Raw genomic sequence first — 18,278 nt, 5'->3', positions numbered from 1 at the left:
GATCTTTATCCTTCTGGAGCACTAAACTGTCTTAATTTTGAAACAGAAACAAAACGTAATTAAATGGTATTTCCAACACCCAACACACTGAAGAAGAATGGCAAATGAGAGTTGTGCATTCAGGACCCTTCGCCAGCACTCCTCTTTATGTAATTGCACAGATACACTGAAAACAATCATGCAAGAGGCTCTCAAGAATAGTTGCTGCACATAGTCCTAGTTAGTTAGGTTAGATCAAACCACAAGTCTCTTTACTTATTTTTCTTTTGTGACTGGGATAAGTAAATGTTTATCTTTTCTAATGGCTCACCCACAAAGCTTTTGCATGGAGATGTACCACGAAATGCTGCTGCAAACACATATCGTGCATGCACAATACTCGTTGTAGAGTATATTATTAAGGACCTTCAGAATAAATAGGCACATAAAAGACAAAGCCAAAGCAGAGCTTCTTCAGCCCTCTTATAACACCAGTTTAAAAAAAAATAAGTGAAAAATAAAATCGGGAATTATTCAATCTTTGATTAGAATCAGTGCCAGGGGCTGTCTGTGCCTTCTGCACTCGGGACCGATCACATCGCTGGGGCAAACCCTCTGAAAGCAGGAGCCACCACAGACGCCGACAAGTTGGAGAACCGGTGAAAAACGGGCGGCTCGTGTAACGCAGCCTCCCCGCACCGCCTCTGCCGCTGCCCGAGCCGCGGGAGGTCCCGAGCCAGCAATCACCGCCCGCAGCTGCGGGAAAGCACGGACCGGGCGGGGAGCGGGGCCGCGGCCGGGCAGCCCCGGCGGCCGGGCAGCCCCGGCGGCCTCCGCTGGCGATGCCCCTTCCCCGCCCCGGGTCGGGGCCGCACGTCCAGCGGGGCGGCCGAGGGGGGGGCAGCCGGCGCCAGCCGCGCCCTTGGGCCGCCGGACCCCCCCCCACCATACACCCCCCGTGCTACCCCTCCCTGCCCGCTCTCACCCATCTGCTCCCGCAGCCCCTTCAAGGAGGAGGAGGAGGAGGAAGCGCAGGACGGGGGCGCCGCACCGCCCTCCGCCATCTTCAGCGCCGGGCCGCGGGAGTGCCGGGCGGGCCGCGGGGCGCGGGGCGCAGTGCGCAGGCTCCGCCCGCTCCCGCCCCGCGGGCACCGGGAGCGCTCCCGCGCCCATCCGGGGCGGCCGCGGCCAGCGCCGGGCGCTGCCCGCGCTGCGCTTCCACACGGACGGGGCTGCTGGAGCGGGTCCGGCCAGGGGCTCGAGCCTCCTGCAAGGACGGGGGAACGAGTCCGACGAGCGGCGGCTGAGGCAGCCGGGGCTCCAGGAGGCTCGGGGGGATCTCGTCGCCCCCTGACAGGAGCGTGTAGTGAGCTGCGGCCGGCCTCGTCTGCCGGGTCTGCTGGGACAGGACCGGGGGAAACGGCCTTAAACGGCCACAGCAGAGAGCCGGACTAGAAAAAAGGAAGCCACTGTTCAGGTGCTCAGGTGTTGGAATAGGCTGCACAAGGAGGCGGTGGAGTCGCCGTCCCTGGAGGCGTTTAGGAGATGCCTGGACCTGGCGCTGAGTGCTGTGGTTTAGGACCATGGAATTGTCAAGGCGGGAAGGGACCTCCAAGATCATCAAACCCAGCCATCCTCTGAGCGCCGGCACCGCCACCACTAAACCACATCACCCAGTGCCAGATCCAGAAACCTCTTAAATATGCCTTTGGTTTAGGGGTTGAATATTTTGAATATTCTGTGCACATCTGCCAAAGGGGCCAGTAGAATTGGCTGCCCCATGGGAGCCATCGTGGTCCCCAGTGGCCGGTGCTGAGGGGAGCCTGGCGCTGCTGGCTGGCTCCAGGCTGGGTGGCATGGGACAGCTCCCCAGATATCCCACATGGCAGGGGCACTTTGTGTCCCCACAACAACTGCAAATGTCATCCCAACACTGCAAGGGACTTGGAACTGGATGGTCTTTACGATCCCTTCCAACCTAAACTAATGTGTTATTAACCATGATTAATTGCCTTCCGTTACAGAGCTCAAGGAGAGATGCTGCCCTAGCTGGTTATCAATAAATTTGGGAATAATCTCATTTTGCCTCTGAGTTTATGCTCTGAGAAGAGTGACTATAAAGCAGCATCCATGGCCATTCCAAAGGGCAGGCTCTTTGGGCCTTGTGCAGGAAACTCCCTTTGCAATCATGAACAGAAAGTTTGCCTGCCAGTGGGCCAAAAAATTAATCCATAATTGTGATGAATGCAGAAAAAGTAGCAGTAAGATCAGGTAGTATTTCAAGAGAACGAAAAAAGAACCTTTTAAATATTCCATGTAGGGCTCCATTTTAGTTTATATATTCTGAATCTTCAGACCACAAACTTGCCCTGTTTGTTGTTTCTTTTTTTTTTTATGTTGGCTATGTGTCTGCACAGAATCCTTTGTCTGTTGTTTCCTCTCAGTGTTAATAGAATGCCAATTATTAGTAGCAGTATTTAAAACAAAAGGGCAGCTAGAGGGGAAAAATCCCCACACATTCAATGCCAAATTTCCTAAGTTTATATTAATATATGGTAATAACACCTTGCCACTTAGCAATCTCCATGTCCTTTCTACACATGCTGAAATCAAATTTCACCATTCCACTGAGAGACATTCAGATGTTATCCTCATTTTACAGATGAGAAGACTGAGTCATTGAAATCAAAGTCTCTGGTTATGTCATGAACAAAGCAGCACAGCAAAAAAGCCCGGCCCAGGTTTCTTCATTCCTTGTTCTGTATCCATGTATTTTTCCATCTTCCTTTAATCAGCAGCTATCAGAAAGTATCGCCAAAATTGTTTGTATTCGTTCTCAACAGCATAAAATACAATATGTGTGGTATGAAAAAAATGGTTGGACTACCTGACAGAATGTAATTTTTATGTTTTGAAAGCCCCAAAGGTAATGTGTAGTTATGGGGCTGCACTTTCCATATCTGTAATAATAAAGTGTTCATTAATGTTTTGAGGTGCCTCTGAATTTTTATTAGGTTACAGTTATTTTCCTTAACTTTCCCATTTAACACACTATGCAATAAAAGGGGTCAGAGTCTATTTATACATTTTTGTTCCTCTGAGAAAGATGAGACAACTGGCATGGGAGAAATCACACTGAAGGGGATGCTTGCAAACAGAATGGGCAACTAAAATTCACTTTCAAATCAGATGGCATTTTCTTTTCTTTCCATTTCAACCAACACATGGATGAGTGGTCTCGCTGCTTGCAATTTGACACGCCTGATATTCTGCACATGCAAAGCTTCAGAGTGGAAGGTATGAATTACAGGAAGGGAAATAAACCAAGTGTTGCACACTCAGGATGTTTGTGGTGGTGCAGTGGAGGCTGTGAAGTTAAAATAAAAAGGCCAAGCACATATAAATTTATGAGAGATAAAAGGACTCTTGAGGTAGAAGTGGGGCATTGTCCCTCCCTGCTCTCCATGTATCTGCATACTGCTTGACAAGCATATCTTTTATCTTTAGGCACACAGGAACAGAGCTGAGAAAATCTGCCCCAGTGTGGAAAATGTGTTGTCTTTTTCTCTGATGAGCAGTTTAGGAATGTTTGAGCTAATGTTGTAGCAATTGTAAATGTAACATTTGTTATAATAATGTTATTTCCTTTTAGACCTTGTTTCTCAGATTTTCAGGTCAGTCATGCAATTGCTGCTTTTGCATTTTTGGTGGAGCTTCATTAAAATTTTGACCTCACATGGCTTCAGCAGGAATTGGAATTGCCTTTCAATTTTGCAGCATTTGCAGATTAGATTGTAGTAGCTGATTTATCCTAATCCTTGAAAGACTGTCCTTTTTTTCCATGTCCCTGTGGAAAAATGAATAATTTAATTTTACAGTAATTTCTTCTGTCCTTTTAGTTTTTGTGTGATAGTTTCTGACAAATCTTCAAAGCTGTTTCAGGCTGAATTATGATGGGTGCATATTGGCATTGTGAGCACAGAATCAATAGAGCCCTGGCACTGCATGCAATGTGAGATTCCAGGGGGTTATACTATCCTTTTCAGTTTCAGGAATACTGAAAGTAGTTGGAATAATAGTGGCTTAAATTAGCTAGGTAGAAGCTTGCTCATGTGATGACCCAGATGCAAAAAATGCTCAGAGAATACCAAAGCCACTGATAGATCTGGGGAGGGTGCCAGAGGAAGAAGCACCCACCTATAAATTTATTCCTTACCCTGTTTCCCAAAGTATCCATTGTTACACAGATGTTGTGCTTGTCTGGACTCAGTCTGAAATCTGATATAATGGTTCAAGAAAACAGCCCCCAGATTTTCTGTGAGACTGCAGGTCCTAATTCCTTTGGTCATTGAAGTATCTAACAGGAAAATGTTTGTGTGTATTCAACTTTATTTGTGTCAGAGTCTTGCTGAGTAAGAGCTAAAACAAGAAACCAGGGAAATTAAATGTATTTTTATATTTATATCCATGTGTGAGATTTTGAAAAATTATGAACAAGTATTTCAAAATGTTCTAAGTCCAAATGTGTAAGGCTTGTATTGTGACAGATTATAGTGGGTTTCCTGTGGTGAATGTAACTGTCGTGGCTGATGGAAAGAAAAATTGATGGCATGAAAATTACTGTAGCTGCCCAATATTCTTTCCAAATGGGCTTTAACTGCACATTCTTGTTTATTGCTCTCCTGCTGGGACAAATACCTGCAAACCTTGGTGTTACTAATACATCTGTATGCTTAGGACTTCATTTCTCAGCTCTGGCTCAAGTTCACTTGTATTTATCTGGGTGAATAATTCCTTAGATGTGAAGTTATTAGACGGTATTGCCTAATAGAAGAGATACCGAATGCAGCTGTTAGTTTGTCCTTGTCCCAGTTTGTTTATCAGTTACCTGGATGATAGAATGGGAAGCATTCCTTTATCATCTGTATGCACTGCTGATATGGTAGAGTACAAGCATAGAATTCAGAATGATCCTGAAAGTTAGAGATACAGTCCAGGAGAAGATGAGGGTAAATAGGGACTGATGCAAGAGAAAACATTTAGACAAGAACAATTCAGTGTGGAAAGGCATGACAGAGGACAGCTTGCTAATAGCAGATAGAGCAAAAAATAATCTGGGATGTCACAAGTTGAGCATGAGTCAACAGTGGCCTGGTGTTGTGAAAAGGGAAGTGCCCCAGAGCAGGGCCAGAGGGTGGGCTCTGGGACACACAGCCCCCCTCTGCTCATCAGCAGGACTGGGGAGCAGCAGGACCACTCTGGGGGTGCTGCCCGAGAAGATCAAAACCAGCTGGGGAACATCTAGAGCAAGTGAGAAGAAATAATGAGAGGGTGAATGAAGAAAGTTAAAGAATTAGAATTTTTTTTCAGTCTAATGGAGAGGTAAATGAAGGGCGATAATCTGCTTTCTTTGAAACAGAGATAGTAAAAGATGATTGACATGATTTTAATCAGGGAAGATTATTTGATTTCAAGGAAAATATCATCAGGTAGGGGTAAGGAAATAATAGTGGGATAGATTTCTGGGGAAGCAGTAAAGCTCCAGCATGGGGGATCTGAGTCTGCACCATGTCAGCCCAGAAAGACAGGTCTGATCAGAGGGACCCCATGACCTCTTGAGCTCTGTCTCAGCTCTGTCTTTCTGTGATTCTGGCACTCCTACTTGTGCCTTTTGGGACTATTGGCCAGAACAAGTGTTATTCACTGCAAGGGCTGCAGAACTGCCTTCTAAAATTAGACAGAGTGCTCTAAGCAGTGACAAAAGATAAATGAGTTCAAGGGAAGACATGGTGGTCATGTGGCTGCTTGGTTGGCTGGCAGAAAGGGTTTGATGCTTCAGTGCCTGACACCAATTCTGTCTCTGAGATCATCCTTTCTGTAAAATAGTATAGTAAGGGCAGGAGACCAATTTACACAGAAAGCAGTTAAGAGAGAAAGAACATGCACATGTAACATATGGAAATAGATCCTCTGCTCTCCTATCTGCCATCCTGCGCCTGCCCACCAGTTCTCACTTCATAGAATTACACCTATGTGTTGTCTTAGAAAACATATTCCCATACAAACTTAAGTGCTTGCAGGGGTCAAAATAGGGATAAGTAAGCCTGTTCTCACCATCTATAATCTTTCCAGTGTTTATTTACCTACTTATTTATTCTGTGGCTTTCCATCCAGCATAAACTCTCTCTGAGGCTGGCAGTTGCTGTATTGTGTATATGTATGGGTGTGTCTGGGAGGTTGAGCACACTGAAGACAGTAAGCAAATAATAGTAGATTATAAAAGTTAAGCTCTTAGGCCACTTCTTGTGACACTTCTTGTGACACTTCTTGTGACAGTGGCTGCCTAACAGTGTGTGTCAAAGCTGCATCTGTTCAACCAAACTGAGATGCTCTGTGCTCAAGTTCTCACTGCATGTGTCATCACTGGCTATTTATTTGTGTTGCCACACGGTCTGGGAGCCTGCAGGAATAATGGGTAAACACAGACCACAGTAGGCTGCACCCTATCCCAAACCTTGTCCTGAATTTCCTAAGGAGCTGTAGAGCAGCTGGATAATTTTCAAAATAACTTCCATACTTGTTTCCCTTCTGCCCTACTCTGATTTGGAGCAGTACATTCCCCAAAGGAAAGACTAAGGGGGATCAGCTCAGTCAATTTTCTTAAGGTACAAATCCCATCACACTGAGTCATTGTACAAATACAGCACTGGCTGTGAAGATTCCAGCATCTCCCTTTGCCTACAGCACAGAGTGGTAATTATTACTGAATCATTTTAAATTATCCAGAATTGCAATGTGATTACCATCAATGGCACTAGGTAATATGATTTCAACAAGCTAAACACTGATATGGTAATCCTTATCACTTCTAATGCCAAACAATTTAATCTTATCACCATGTGCTGATGAGATAATATATTTCAGTAGGGCTATTTATGAATATTTTATTATTCCAAATGGTGTTGAGATAAATCACTGATGTGAGTTACAGTATTTTGTTAGCAGTACTGTGCATCTGACTGAAAGGACATTTTTTGAAGACTCTGAAAAGACTTCTCAGATCTATGTAATGATCTAAAAATCCGACTGATTGTTCCCTGCCTAGAAGTGAGCACTTATGGGAAATATGAGAATACAGAATAATTTTTCAGTTGTTTGAACATGAAAATATTTCTAAGTAACTTAGCACTGCTTAGATGTTTTTCTTTGTAACAGTTTGAAGGTTGCTGCTTTTGAAAGATCAGTTGTCCAGGAAGTCTCCTTGGACAAAAAGAAGAAAAGCCAGTCATGCAAATTTTATTCTGTGCAGAGCTCCTTGGCAGAGAACAGGAGAGTCGCTGGTAACTGCCTCACTGCCTTTGGAAAAAGCAAGAATAAAGAGCAGGTTGTAGTGATGAGGGGGAAGATTCTTAGTGCAAGGACAGAAACTTGGTCTGAAATATTTGCTTCCCTAAGTTGATGTACGGTATTTGCTTGGGGTTTGAAGAGTGGCTCTTCCTGCAGTAAGAATGAGATTTGTCAGGAATAGTTCCCAGTTCTCAGACTCTGTGCAGACTTTTTCCTTCAGACTGCCACCTGCTCTCCCGACATTTCCTGGCAGGCCTGGATTTAACAGCCTCACTACATTGTCTGGATTCCCTGCAGAGGTTTGGTACAGGCAATGTGCTGCCTTTGGCCAGCCATTCCCATTCTAAAGCAGAGTGAACTCGAGCCAAGGAGAACCCTGGAAATGATGGTTACACTGCCCCGCTCACAAAGAAAGAGAGAACAAAGAAATGGCTTTTCAGCAGCAGCAACAAAAATCCACCAAAAATCTAATATTGATTTTATGAATGCACTTGATATCTGGAGCTAATTTAATCCAAATTTTAATGTTCTGCAGTATTTTGGCTTTTCCGTTCCTGAAAATCCCTCCTTTATCCCAATGCCTTCTAGCTGCTGTTCCAAGCAGCTTGTAAGGGGAGTGGGAACTAACAAGTTGTGTTTTAGAATGACTTCCTCCAGTTTGCTTTCCTCTCTCCCAAGGGCCAAAGATGCACTTGGTGTGGGATGGATGCTGCTGGAACTGCACCATAAATGCCCATATGTGAGTCTGGCACAGGGAAGTGCTGGCTGCATTCACCCTGCTGAGAAGCTGTGGTTTCATTTCTCACCTGGAAGTAACAGCCAGTTACTTCCAGGTGTTAATTCTGCTGTTGAATTTGCCTCTTCCCATTTCAATTAATCCTGTCTTACCAAGTTCAATATGGAGTAAATCTTTGGGTCCTATTCAGCAGCATCAAGAAAAATCTCCAGCTCTTGGATTACTCAATCAGTTTTAGAAGACAAATGTCATACTGAAATAATGTTTAGGCAAACAGCAATGTTTCTTTCTGTAAAAAAATGTATTTAGAGAAGAGCTTTAGCAGTGTGGTTGCTACTGAACTCTATGGTGTTCCTTCCTGTTTTGGCTTGCAGTTTGCTGTCTTGGCAATTCCCACTGGCTCCTTACATGGCTTGGAAAGACCCTGGTCTCACAGACTGCTTCACCATAGACCCTACCTTGTCCTCCCATGAAATGGGCCCTCTGCTCCTGCCCAGCTGATTGAACTGAAGTGGGATTCTGCAGGGACAGCAGGAGGCTCCTGCCACGGTTTGGGACTGTAGCACTGTGCAGCTCCTGTGTTCCAGCACAGGAAGAGGGCAAGGAGATAAATGACTCCAGTGTTTGTTTGTTTGTTTTGCCTAAAGAAGGTTCTTTGTAAGCGTATTCCACATGAGGATTCTTCTAGCCACGTAAATAGATCCCTTGTGTCTGAATTTAAGTCTCTGTATATTGTTCCTTGTGCAATGGCTTAGAAATACTTTGGAGGCATTATCTAGGAGCTTTTATGGCTTCTCTCACATATTTCCTCTGCCTCCCTGCTCCTACACATCCATGCACACACAGTGAGAGATGCAGGGTCAGATTCTGATCAGACTTCTGCTGCTCATTTTACACACACAAAACTCTCTTTTTTCACTTTTTTATTTTCTGAATTCCACCCATAAATCACTTTTGAACCCAGTAGGCAGCCTCTTATAAACACTAGCCCAACAAGAGCTGTGCTACTGAGGACCTCAGACTCCAGAAGGAGAGATAACTGGCCAGATTTGAAGCTGAGAGCCTTAAAACACAAACACCAGCCCATCAGTGGGCAGTTTCCCTGCCTGGTGGGGTTGTTTTGTGAAGTTGTTACTACAGAATCACAGCAGTGCCATTTCTTCTTGACACTGTGGATGGCATTGCAGGGACAGCCCTAACAAATCACTTGCATCACAAGCAGGTTTTCCATTTGGGTTGGTCTTCATAAAAAGCTCTGACTGGTGGCATGGAACAAGAATAGAAAGATGTTTCTCCTTGAGCATTTTCTGATTGTGTCTCCCTCAAAAGTTAACCATTCCATGGTTCCTTTGGCTTCATGTTTTTATTTAATGCCAGTTGTGAAGTCTTCAAGAGTAAAGTCTAAGAAAGCCTTTTCTAGCTTTTCTAGCAGAACACATTTCAAAATGTGGCTGTGAGCTGCAAAAGAATTAGGCTTTACACCAGAGAAAAAGGACGTGTTCTCCACTTAAGAAAATTAATTAATCAAAATTGCTATTATAGAATGATCAGTTTTTAATGGGCAGGTAACAAGAGGTCCCTGCATGGACTGTGTGAAGGTGATTGATGTGAGGCTGGCTATCTGTGCGAGTCCCTTCTGTGGTACGTGGAGTTTTGGAAGTCAGAGACACAAATCATGCAGATGCTAAAAGTCTGGCAGTGGCACTCTGACTGCAGAGCCAATCATTACCCAGCCCCTCCAAAGCAATCAGGGATGTGCTCTGCAATTAGACCCCGGTGTAGCTGTCAGTAATGAGCACTGGCTCTGTTCCTGGAGCACAGTGAGTGTAAAATAATAGGTAAGTTTGCCATGATGATGGCAAACTTACCTATTATTGCTATGGGATTGCTATGGGTAGCAACATGAAGGATTGTAGCCCTCCATGAAATCCATTCTGTCCAGTCTGGTGCCTTCTAGATCTACATTTATTTACATCTTTGGCAAAGACACAGATTTCTTCCTTCTAGAAATTTAAGGGCCAAACTAGCGTGACATTTAAATATTTCTGAAATAAATGAGATGTAGCATAGCATGTAGGATTTTTTTAGATATATTTTGTGGCAATGCTAGGTGATAATTTATATTGTGTCCCAAGGAACCCTCCAGATGGTAATTCCCTTCCATACCCCTGCACAGTGAACCAGGCACAGCAGCCACCAGCCACCTGAAAACCCAGCAAAACAGCTTCAGTCAAGCACTGAGCACATGCTCTATGAGCTTTTCAAGGCAAACCCTTCAGTCTTGGTATTCTCCAACCCACATTCAGCTAACAGAAACCTCTATATCTCTTGTTTCCTGGGAGTTAATAGCTTTCAGTATGACTGCTAATTAGCAGGTCACAGCATTGCTAATAGAGTTTCCACTGGTTTCTTTGCCATGACTTTGGCTTTCACGTGTGAAGGTTTCTGTCTCAAGGCAGCAGTGGTGAGCCCTGAGTGGTTTGAAATCCTGTGGTGGCTGTGAGCACCGTGTGATGATACCCACATGTGCATAAACTGGGCTGCAAGCGTGTTGTTGAGGTTGAATGGTTTGTTCAGTGAAGAAGAAAAAAGGAGAGAAGTTTGAAGAGCCCTGGAGATTCTCCTTTGCCTAACTATGGTGAGGCAGCACCTGCTTTGGTATCTGAGATTCCCACCTCCAAGGTGTTTTACCCTGGATCAAAGCTGGTGGAAGTCACAGGAGCCCTTTGAAGCTTGTTCTGCTACAGGAAATGAAAAAGAAAAGAGCAGTCAGTGCCTCGGCAGGGCTGAGCATGAGGTGCTGGCTTTCCACCAGCAATACTGGTTCTTCTTCTTACAAAGACAACAACCTGCTCAGCCTACCAGGGCTGGAGCCTTGTCTTTTCTCAGGCAATTCCTGGGGGCAGGATTTTCAGCCAACCTGCACCCCAGTGCTCAAGGGGGTATCGAGGCTGTGTAACTTGTGTGAAAAGAAGTTGTGACAAGTCCTGTCATGGCAGCACTTCAGCTGTACAAATTCGGCTGGTGAGTGGGTGGGGGAGTGGATGGAGGTGGGGGGTTTCCATCTGAAGTTTCATTTAAATACTGACATTTGCCAGTTATTACTGTACTGCGGCATCTGAGCAAACTCAAATATTTTGCCTTTCCACACCTGAAAAAGTAACTACTGTAGTTCAGACCTCTGGGTAGTAAGTGTTGGCTGCTTCTTATTTTTCAGTGGTAGCTCCTTATCTGCTTAAAAATGCTGCCATGAACCTCAATTAGTCAGGGCTTATACAGTGCTTTGAAATTATAAGACACTATCTACCTTTTGAGCATTATAATGTTTCTAACATTACATATTCTAACAAGTACATGCTTCTTGTACATATTCTAACAAGTACATGCTTCAGTACACAGCTGCACACTCAGCAGTAGGCCAGAAATGCATCCTAAGGGAAATAATCCAGGAGTTTCTGTTCCCATGGCACAAGGAAATCTTCATCAGTTTTAAATTTATAGTGTGTGTACCTTCAGAGCATGGATAGCCCAGCTAAGAAAAACAGAGTACAAATAGCTGCTAAAAACCCCCAATATTTGGTGCAGTGTAAAACCTCTGCACAATCTGATCACAGAGTAGAGCAGGGCTGGAGGCGGATGGAGCAGGTGTAGCACCATTGATTTCCAATTACTTCCTCCAATATCCAGCCCAGGAGCTCCTGGTTGCTAAAAGTCTGCTGTGCACACTACAGATGTTCTTTTATTTTGATGCGTTGGAGACAAAGATGAATCTGATTTCCTCATTTTGCTCTTCAGCCAGTGCTGCCAGTGGTAAATTAATTGCCTTGCTAAATTAATAAGTCATAACGTTTTTGGGCGGGGGCCAGGGAGCTGTCACTGTGTGCTCTGCACGTGAGCATGGCAGATATGTTATCCTGGGGATAGAGTGACAGCTCCAAGGGCTGCAGTGAAATGAAATCTGGAGGGGACACGGGCCAGCCAGCCGGGCCATCTGCAGGAAGGAGCACCCAAAAAGGTGACTGGCTCTCTTGGGTAACCCCCAGCAGCTTCAAAAACTCAAAGCACCCGGCCTGGTTGTATGTGGCAGCTTACATTTGGCAAATTTGAGAGTTGTGACTGTGGCACTGAAATTTTACAGTGATGGAAAGTGGTTAGGAATATGGATATTTAGTTTCTGTGTTTTGTCCACTTTAGTCCAGGGTCTTTCCCTGGCTCACCAGATCAGCGTGGGGTGTGGATTAGCCAGAGCTGTCACGGAACAGGGCTCTCTGGCATGGTCTTTGCATGAGGCTTTGCAGACCTCACAGCTCAAAGGGTGCCCTGGCCATGCAGCACCGGCCCTTTGGTGCCTCTGTCTCTGAAGTCAGCAGAAAAATGACCACGTGAGAGCAGTCTGAGGGCACAGCAGCAGCTCAGACAAGTTGGGAGGATGGGATGGGACATGGGCAGGACTGCAGGGCTGGGATAGGGGTGTCACTAACAAAAGTGACACCCCAGCCAAGCTCTTGGCTTGCTTCAGCTGTAATCCCACACTCACCTGTGCCACTGGCTCCTGTCCAGTCTTCACCCTGTCTGGGGCTATCCATGCCTCACACCTCAGCTCCCACCACCATCCCAGAGACAACGAGGACGGATGGGTGACCCACTGACCAGCTGGAGCAGGGGCTCACAGAGCTGCAGAGAGGCCATGTGCAGCCACGGAGGGTCTGCACAGCAGCAGACCATCTTTTAGGAGTTCAAAATAGCTTTGAAATAACAAATATGTCAGAACTAAATGCTTGGTGCCACCTGCAGAAATAAAAGGAGAACTACTCATGCCTGTTTGCTGCTTTTCTGACAAACAGCTGCAGAGAGAAGTGGTACAAGCACAAAGCTGTCCTCTACATTCAGATTTCATCCTTCTTTCATGGACTATTTTCCTTAAAAGCCTCTGATGCAGTACAGCCCTTCATAAATCATCCACTTGAACACACTGCAGAGTTGAACACTAGAAATGAAATAAGATGCAAGCCTGTGTGGAGTGACTAAATGTAGGATACAGCACAGAAGGATGCTATGTAATATCTGATCTGGAATTTGGCTCCAGTGTGCTGTGGCAGAACAGATTAAATCAGGATATATGAATTCTTCATGTGAGGAGGAGGGTGCATTGACTGCAGACTTAGTTGTAGATGGTGGTTTGCTTACCACTGGGATCTTGGAAATTAAATAAAAAGACCAATTACCACCTATTTCTGTAATGAGAGGTGAGGGTGGATGTTTCTCTTTGGTGTCCCAGCCAAAACAATGGGCTGCATGTCAAAGCTTGTACTTGCAAAGGCAGAGGGTAGAGGATTTGGGTGCTTTGTGTGTCAGTGAGAAAAGGAGTCATCTCATGGACTCCTGAAATAACAGGAGGAGAGACTTGGGTGTAATGACCCTGGTTTGGAAATGGTGAATAGAGCTGCTTGGTGCTCTTCTGTGTTCAAGGAACAAGGTTCAGTATCATTAAAATTCTAACTTTTTTCTTCAGCCTCTCTTCCTAATGGGAACAATCTAGTGAGGCCCTGGTTAATACCTGCTATAAATCAGGTGAGCATTCACTTTTCTGACTGGAGCAGGATCCCCACCCCTTCAATTATCACTCCTTCTGATGTACAAACATTAAAGCAAAACTCAATTAGATGTGAGCTAGAATTAAAAACCTGGGCACAATTAAAAACTTGCCTGTTCCCAAATGCCCTGAGCAGGGCAGGTGGGACATTCTGAGGGGATGTAAAGGTACATCCTGCAGCAGGGGTCAGACCCAGGTCTGGATTTAAGCATTTCCTGCGTTTCCAGGAATTCCAGACACACTTTTGGCCATGGCTTGTTTCTGCCCAGAGCAGTAACAGGCTGGATGGGGTGCTCCTGGCAGAGAGGCTTCCTTGGCCTTTTCTGAGGATGGGTTAGACCCAGGACCTGCACAGGGGGGCATTCTGGCAGTATGGATGGCGATGGCATAAATGCCACTGGCTGTCAGGCGTGGCTTTTCTTCTTTCAGAAAGGACATTTTGCTGGATGTGTGTTGGGAAGTGTCATATTTAAGCCTTGTTCTCCATAGTCTGAGCAAGGTCTTTGCCCTGAAGTGGGACAAGTACACTTTTTCCTTAAAGCAATGCTAAATCCCAAACTGCTCCTTTACCTAAAACCAGGTTTGGGATTTTTTTGGGTTTTTTTTTTTGGTTGTTGTTTTTGGTTGTTTGTTTTTCGGTTTTTTTTTTTTTTTTTTGTTTGGTTTGGTTTGGTTTTTTTTTGGTTTTTTTTTTTTTTTTGTATTGTTGGTTTCTTTTTTGTTGTTGTTGTTGTTGTTGGTTTTTTTTCCCTGAAATGATTTTGGTTGGCACAGCACATCTTGTTCCACTGACTTACAGGGTTTGGGCTTTCACATCCTGGAAATTTGGTATCTCTGTACAGTGAAAAATAAACTCATATTAGAACCGTTCTAGGTGATAGTTAATGTCAGCTAATGTAGAAGAGTGTATTGGAAACCAGTATATACAATATTTATATGTGTGTATATAGATTTTGTATTGGATAGTAGGGAATTTTTTTTTCACTGCAGGGGTTGTCAGACACCAGAAGGGGCTGCCCAGGGCAGTGGTGGAATCACCATCCCTGGAGCTCTTAAAAAATGTGTGAATGTGGCACTTGGAGACATGGATTAGTGATGAACTAGGCAGTGCAGGCTGGACTCATCTTAGAGGTCTTTTCCAACCTTAAAAATTCCAACCTCTATGATTCTCTGATATCCTCCAGACATCTGGTGAAAATGAAAAGGTGGCAAAAAGCTTTCATGCCTTAAGTCTGTTTTTCCTATTGACAAAATTGTTTATGTCAATATTATTTCAGTAATATTTCAAAGCAGAAACCTGAATCACATTGAAGCAGGTTATATCTTCATTAAGATGGGGATTTTTTTAGGACCACTAAAATATGACTTTTCTCTTGCCTCAAGACTCAATAATTATACAACTGGAAATGGAAATTATTATGAGAAAGGACATAAAGAGATCTTTGGGGTGGTGGTATCAATTTTACAAATACACAGTGAAATCCTGTTGCCATTTTTAGCAGCCTGCCTCAGCTAAGAAAGGAAAAATATCAGAAGATGTAGAAAATGCTAAGAGGAAGTACTGCAGAGTGAACCCAGAGGATTGCTCAGAGAGGAAATGACTCAGGCAGTTGCTAAGTAAAGGCAGCTGCCTATTTACAGAGGAATTCAAAGAGTTAAAGGAGAAATTCCCAAACAAAATATCCTCAGCAGAGTGTGGATGGCATGAGGATGCACTTAGAATAAACGTGTCTGAATGAAACCATGGAACTGCCTGAGGTTTGCCATGAGGGGCAGGGATAAAAGAGCCACAGCCATGGGCAGGAATCAGAAGGCACAGGACAAACCCTTCGAGCCTCAGCAGGCACTGTTGTGCCGTGGTGTGGGTGAAGGAATCCCTCTGGCAGCCAGGACATGAGCCCTGCCCCTTCTCCCAGCAGGATAGTGAGGATGGGTTGAGACATACTTGTAGAACATCCAGCTGCTCTGGCCTTCATCCTTCCATCCTTCAGCAGGCTCCCATCTTCCTTTATCTCCCTTGGAAGGCCACTTGCCCGCCCAGTCTGGAGGACCTTGAGGTGGGGAAGGCATGGCTCCTTTTTCCAGCTTGTGAAATGGAGGCTCCCTGGGATCTGCCGGCAGTTTGTGTGAGTGCTGCGCGCTCTCTGCGTGAGAGGTGCACCAGCATCCCCAGCATCTTCAAGGCAGGCCACAGGGCAGAGTTTCAATCTCCTAGGAGCTACCTCTGCATGGCTCCTTTTCCTTTTCTTCCCACCAGATACGTGTGGTTAACTAGCTGGAACAGAGAGAAAACAAAAGCCCTGCCTCCCATTCGCCTCCCATTCCCCTCCCGTACCTGTAATTAACGAGCAAAATAACTTCCTTCTTAGCAAGACATCAAGCTAAAAGACTCCCAGCATTGCTGGTTAATAAAATAAAACCTTGTAATAAATCACGGCCTGTAAGATGTGTCACAGAGAATGCATCTCAGCAGCTGTTTGGGAGAAGCAAAGGCTGGTGTGACGGGTCAGTGTCCTGGTGGTGGTGACAGTCCCTGTGGTTTGGGTCCCTGTGTGCACAAGGTTGTTATATGTAACAGGTATAATTCGCGCCGTTTTCTTGCTTCATATATATATAATGTTAAATAGTTGTCAGGATGTACCTCTTGGCATTAGAAGCCCCCAGGAGATGGGCCTTACCTGAGGCGATATGGAGACACCCAGGCGCTGATCATCATCAGGAACATCCCCCCGGGCCGATACATGTGAATACTCTGGTCCCGTAAATTTCATCAAGAGTTTCCACTACACCAGACTTTGAATTTCTCTACCTTGAAGGAGATCTCATCAATTTATGGGAAATCTCATCAATTTATGGGACTTTAAATGAAACAAAGGACTGAATGCCGAAATCCTGGCCTCAGGCAGAATTTTCCCTATAAAAATCGCTTGCACCAGGATGGTGGTGTGGGGGCATGGAGTGAAACCTCTGCTGAGGCTGATCTCTGTGTCTTGCACCCAGCGCCGATCCCGGGCTCGGCGCTGTCCTTTTCCGTGTGGCTGGCTAAGTGAGATCTCTATTGCTAAAATAAATTCTTTTTATTTTTTTTTTTTAATTTGGTTGGATCATTTTTCATTTATAACAAGGTCTAGTGCGAAGGAGCAATTTATGTCCCCTGAAGGGGGCAATGAGTCTCAGCCTGTCGTGTGTAACTGCAAAGCTTCTCCACGGTTGTTGTTTGTGTCTATGAAAATGTTGTCACCGCTTTAAGTTCCCCAGCCACAGGGAATGAGAAAAGCAGTGATGATGTGACACACCGAATTCAAGCTGTGGAAAAAAACCTCAGCTATGGCACTTCTCTATTTGAGTTTCTGCGTGTTGGGGGTTAGGTTTTTTCAGGGAATTTCTTCGCATTTGTTCTCAGGGGGATGGAAAATAGCGACCAAGGGACAAAGGACGAAGCCGCGTTCCTTGCCATACCCTTGGAATGTTTCCGGGGGAGAGCGGGGAGCGGGTTTGTTCTGGCAGTTTCCTGACCGGGGGTGGCGGCTCTCGGCCCGGCTTCAGAGGGGAGGCTGCGGGCCTTTGGGCGCTGGATTTCTGCCGCTCGGGGAGAACGCGGCGCTGCCAACGCTGCCACGGACAGCGCCGGCTCCGGCTCGCAGTGCCGGGGGCTTCCCTCCGGGCGGCAGCACTGAGCGTAGTGAGGTAAATAGTATAAATAGGCTAAAAAGTGCAAAAAAATGGACAAAGCGCACACAGTGTAAGAGCGCGGCGCGCGTCAGGGCCCTGCGGCGGTCCCGCTCCCGCTCCCGCTCCGCGGCTGCAGCGCCGCCTTGGACGGGCAGGGGGCGCCCGCGAGCCGCTGGAGTGGCCGCGCACGCGCATTCCGCGGGCGCAGCGCCGCCTCCGGCCTGCAGTACCGCGGGCGGTCAGCAGGCGGCAGCAGCGACCCGAGAGCCGAGCGCCGCCTCCGGCCTGCAGTACCGCGGGCGGTCAGCAGGCGGCAGCAGCGACCCGAGCGCCGAGCGCCGCCTCCGGCCTGCAGTACCGCGGGCGGTCAGCAGGCGGCAGCAGAGACCCGAGAGCCGAGCGCCGCCTCCGGCCTGCAGTACCGCGGGCGGTCAGCAGGCGGCAGCAGCGACCCGAGAGCCGAGCGCCGCCTCCGGCCTGCAGTACCGCGGGCGGTCAGCAGGCGGCAGCAGCGACCCGAGCGCCGCAGGGACACAGCGCCTCCGGGCGCGCGCGGCCTCGGCGGCTGCCTCCTCGGACGTCGTGTTGTCTCCCGCCCGCAAGCCCCTTATTGCTTCCTCTATGTAATTCGTATGTACAAAAGTTGCATGCGTATTTTCAAGCCCCTATTGTATGTGTACCTGTAGGACCAAGACGAAAAACGCGACCCAGAGACATAAAAATTCCAAGAACGGTGAGCAGAGGAGCAGAGGTGCCTCAGGCCCCTCAGCTGCGGCCCAGCAGCAGCGGGGCCGCTGTCCGGCTGTCTCTGGGCATCGCCTCCTGCCCAGGGCTCCTGACAGCCCTCCAACAGTGCGAAGGGACAGCAAGGGTGGCCGGTAAGTATTGAAGCTCCTGACAGCCCTCCAACAGTGCGAAGGGACAGCAAGGGTGGCCGGTAAGTATTGAAGC

General features: G+C 46.4%; 1 protein-coding gene across 1 annotated transcript in view; it reads right to left on the bottom strand.

Moving 5' to 3' along the window:
• Positions 1-1,121, bottom strand: part of MAP7D3 (MAP7 domain containing 3) — a 43,329-nt gene extending 42,208 nt beyond the window's left edge. Inside the window, exon 1 of the mRNA XM_068204692.1 lies at positions 965-1,121. Coding sequence (XP_068060793.1) covers positions 965-1,043 — 79 coding nt within the window. The 5' untranslated portion in view covers positions 1,044-1,121. The remainder of the gene's footprint in view (positions 1-964) is intronic.
• Positions 1,122-18,278: the final 17,157 nt, after the last annotated feature.

Source organism: Anomalospiza imberbis, chromosome 14 (assembly GCF_031753505.1).
Source record: "Anomalospiza imberbis isolate Cuckoo-Finch-1a 21T00152 chromosome 14, ASM3175350v1, whole genome shotgun sequence".
NCBI lineage: Eukaryota > Metazoa > Chordata > Aves > Passeriformes > Viduidae > Anomalospiza > Anomalospiza imberbis.
The sequence above is the reverse complement of the archived record's forward strand: the minus strand, read 5'-3'. Positions and strand labels throughout refer to the sequence as shown.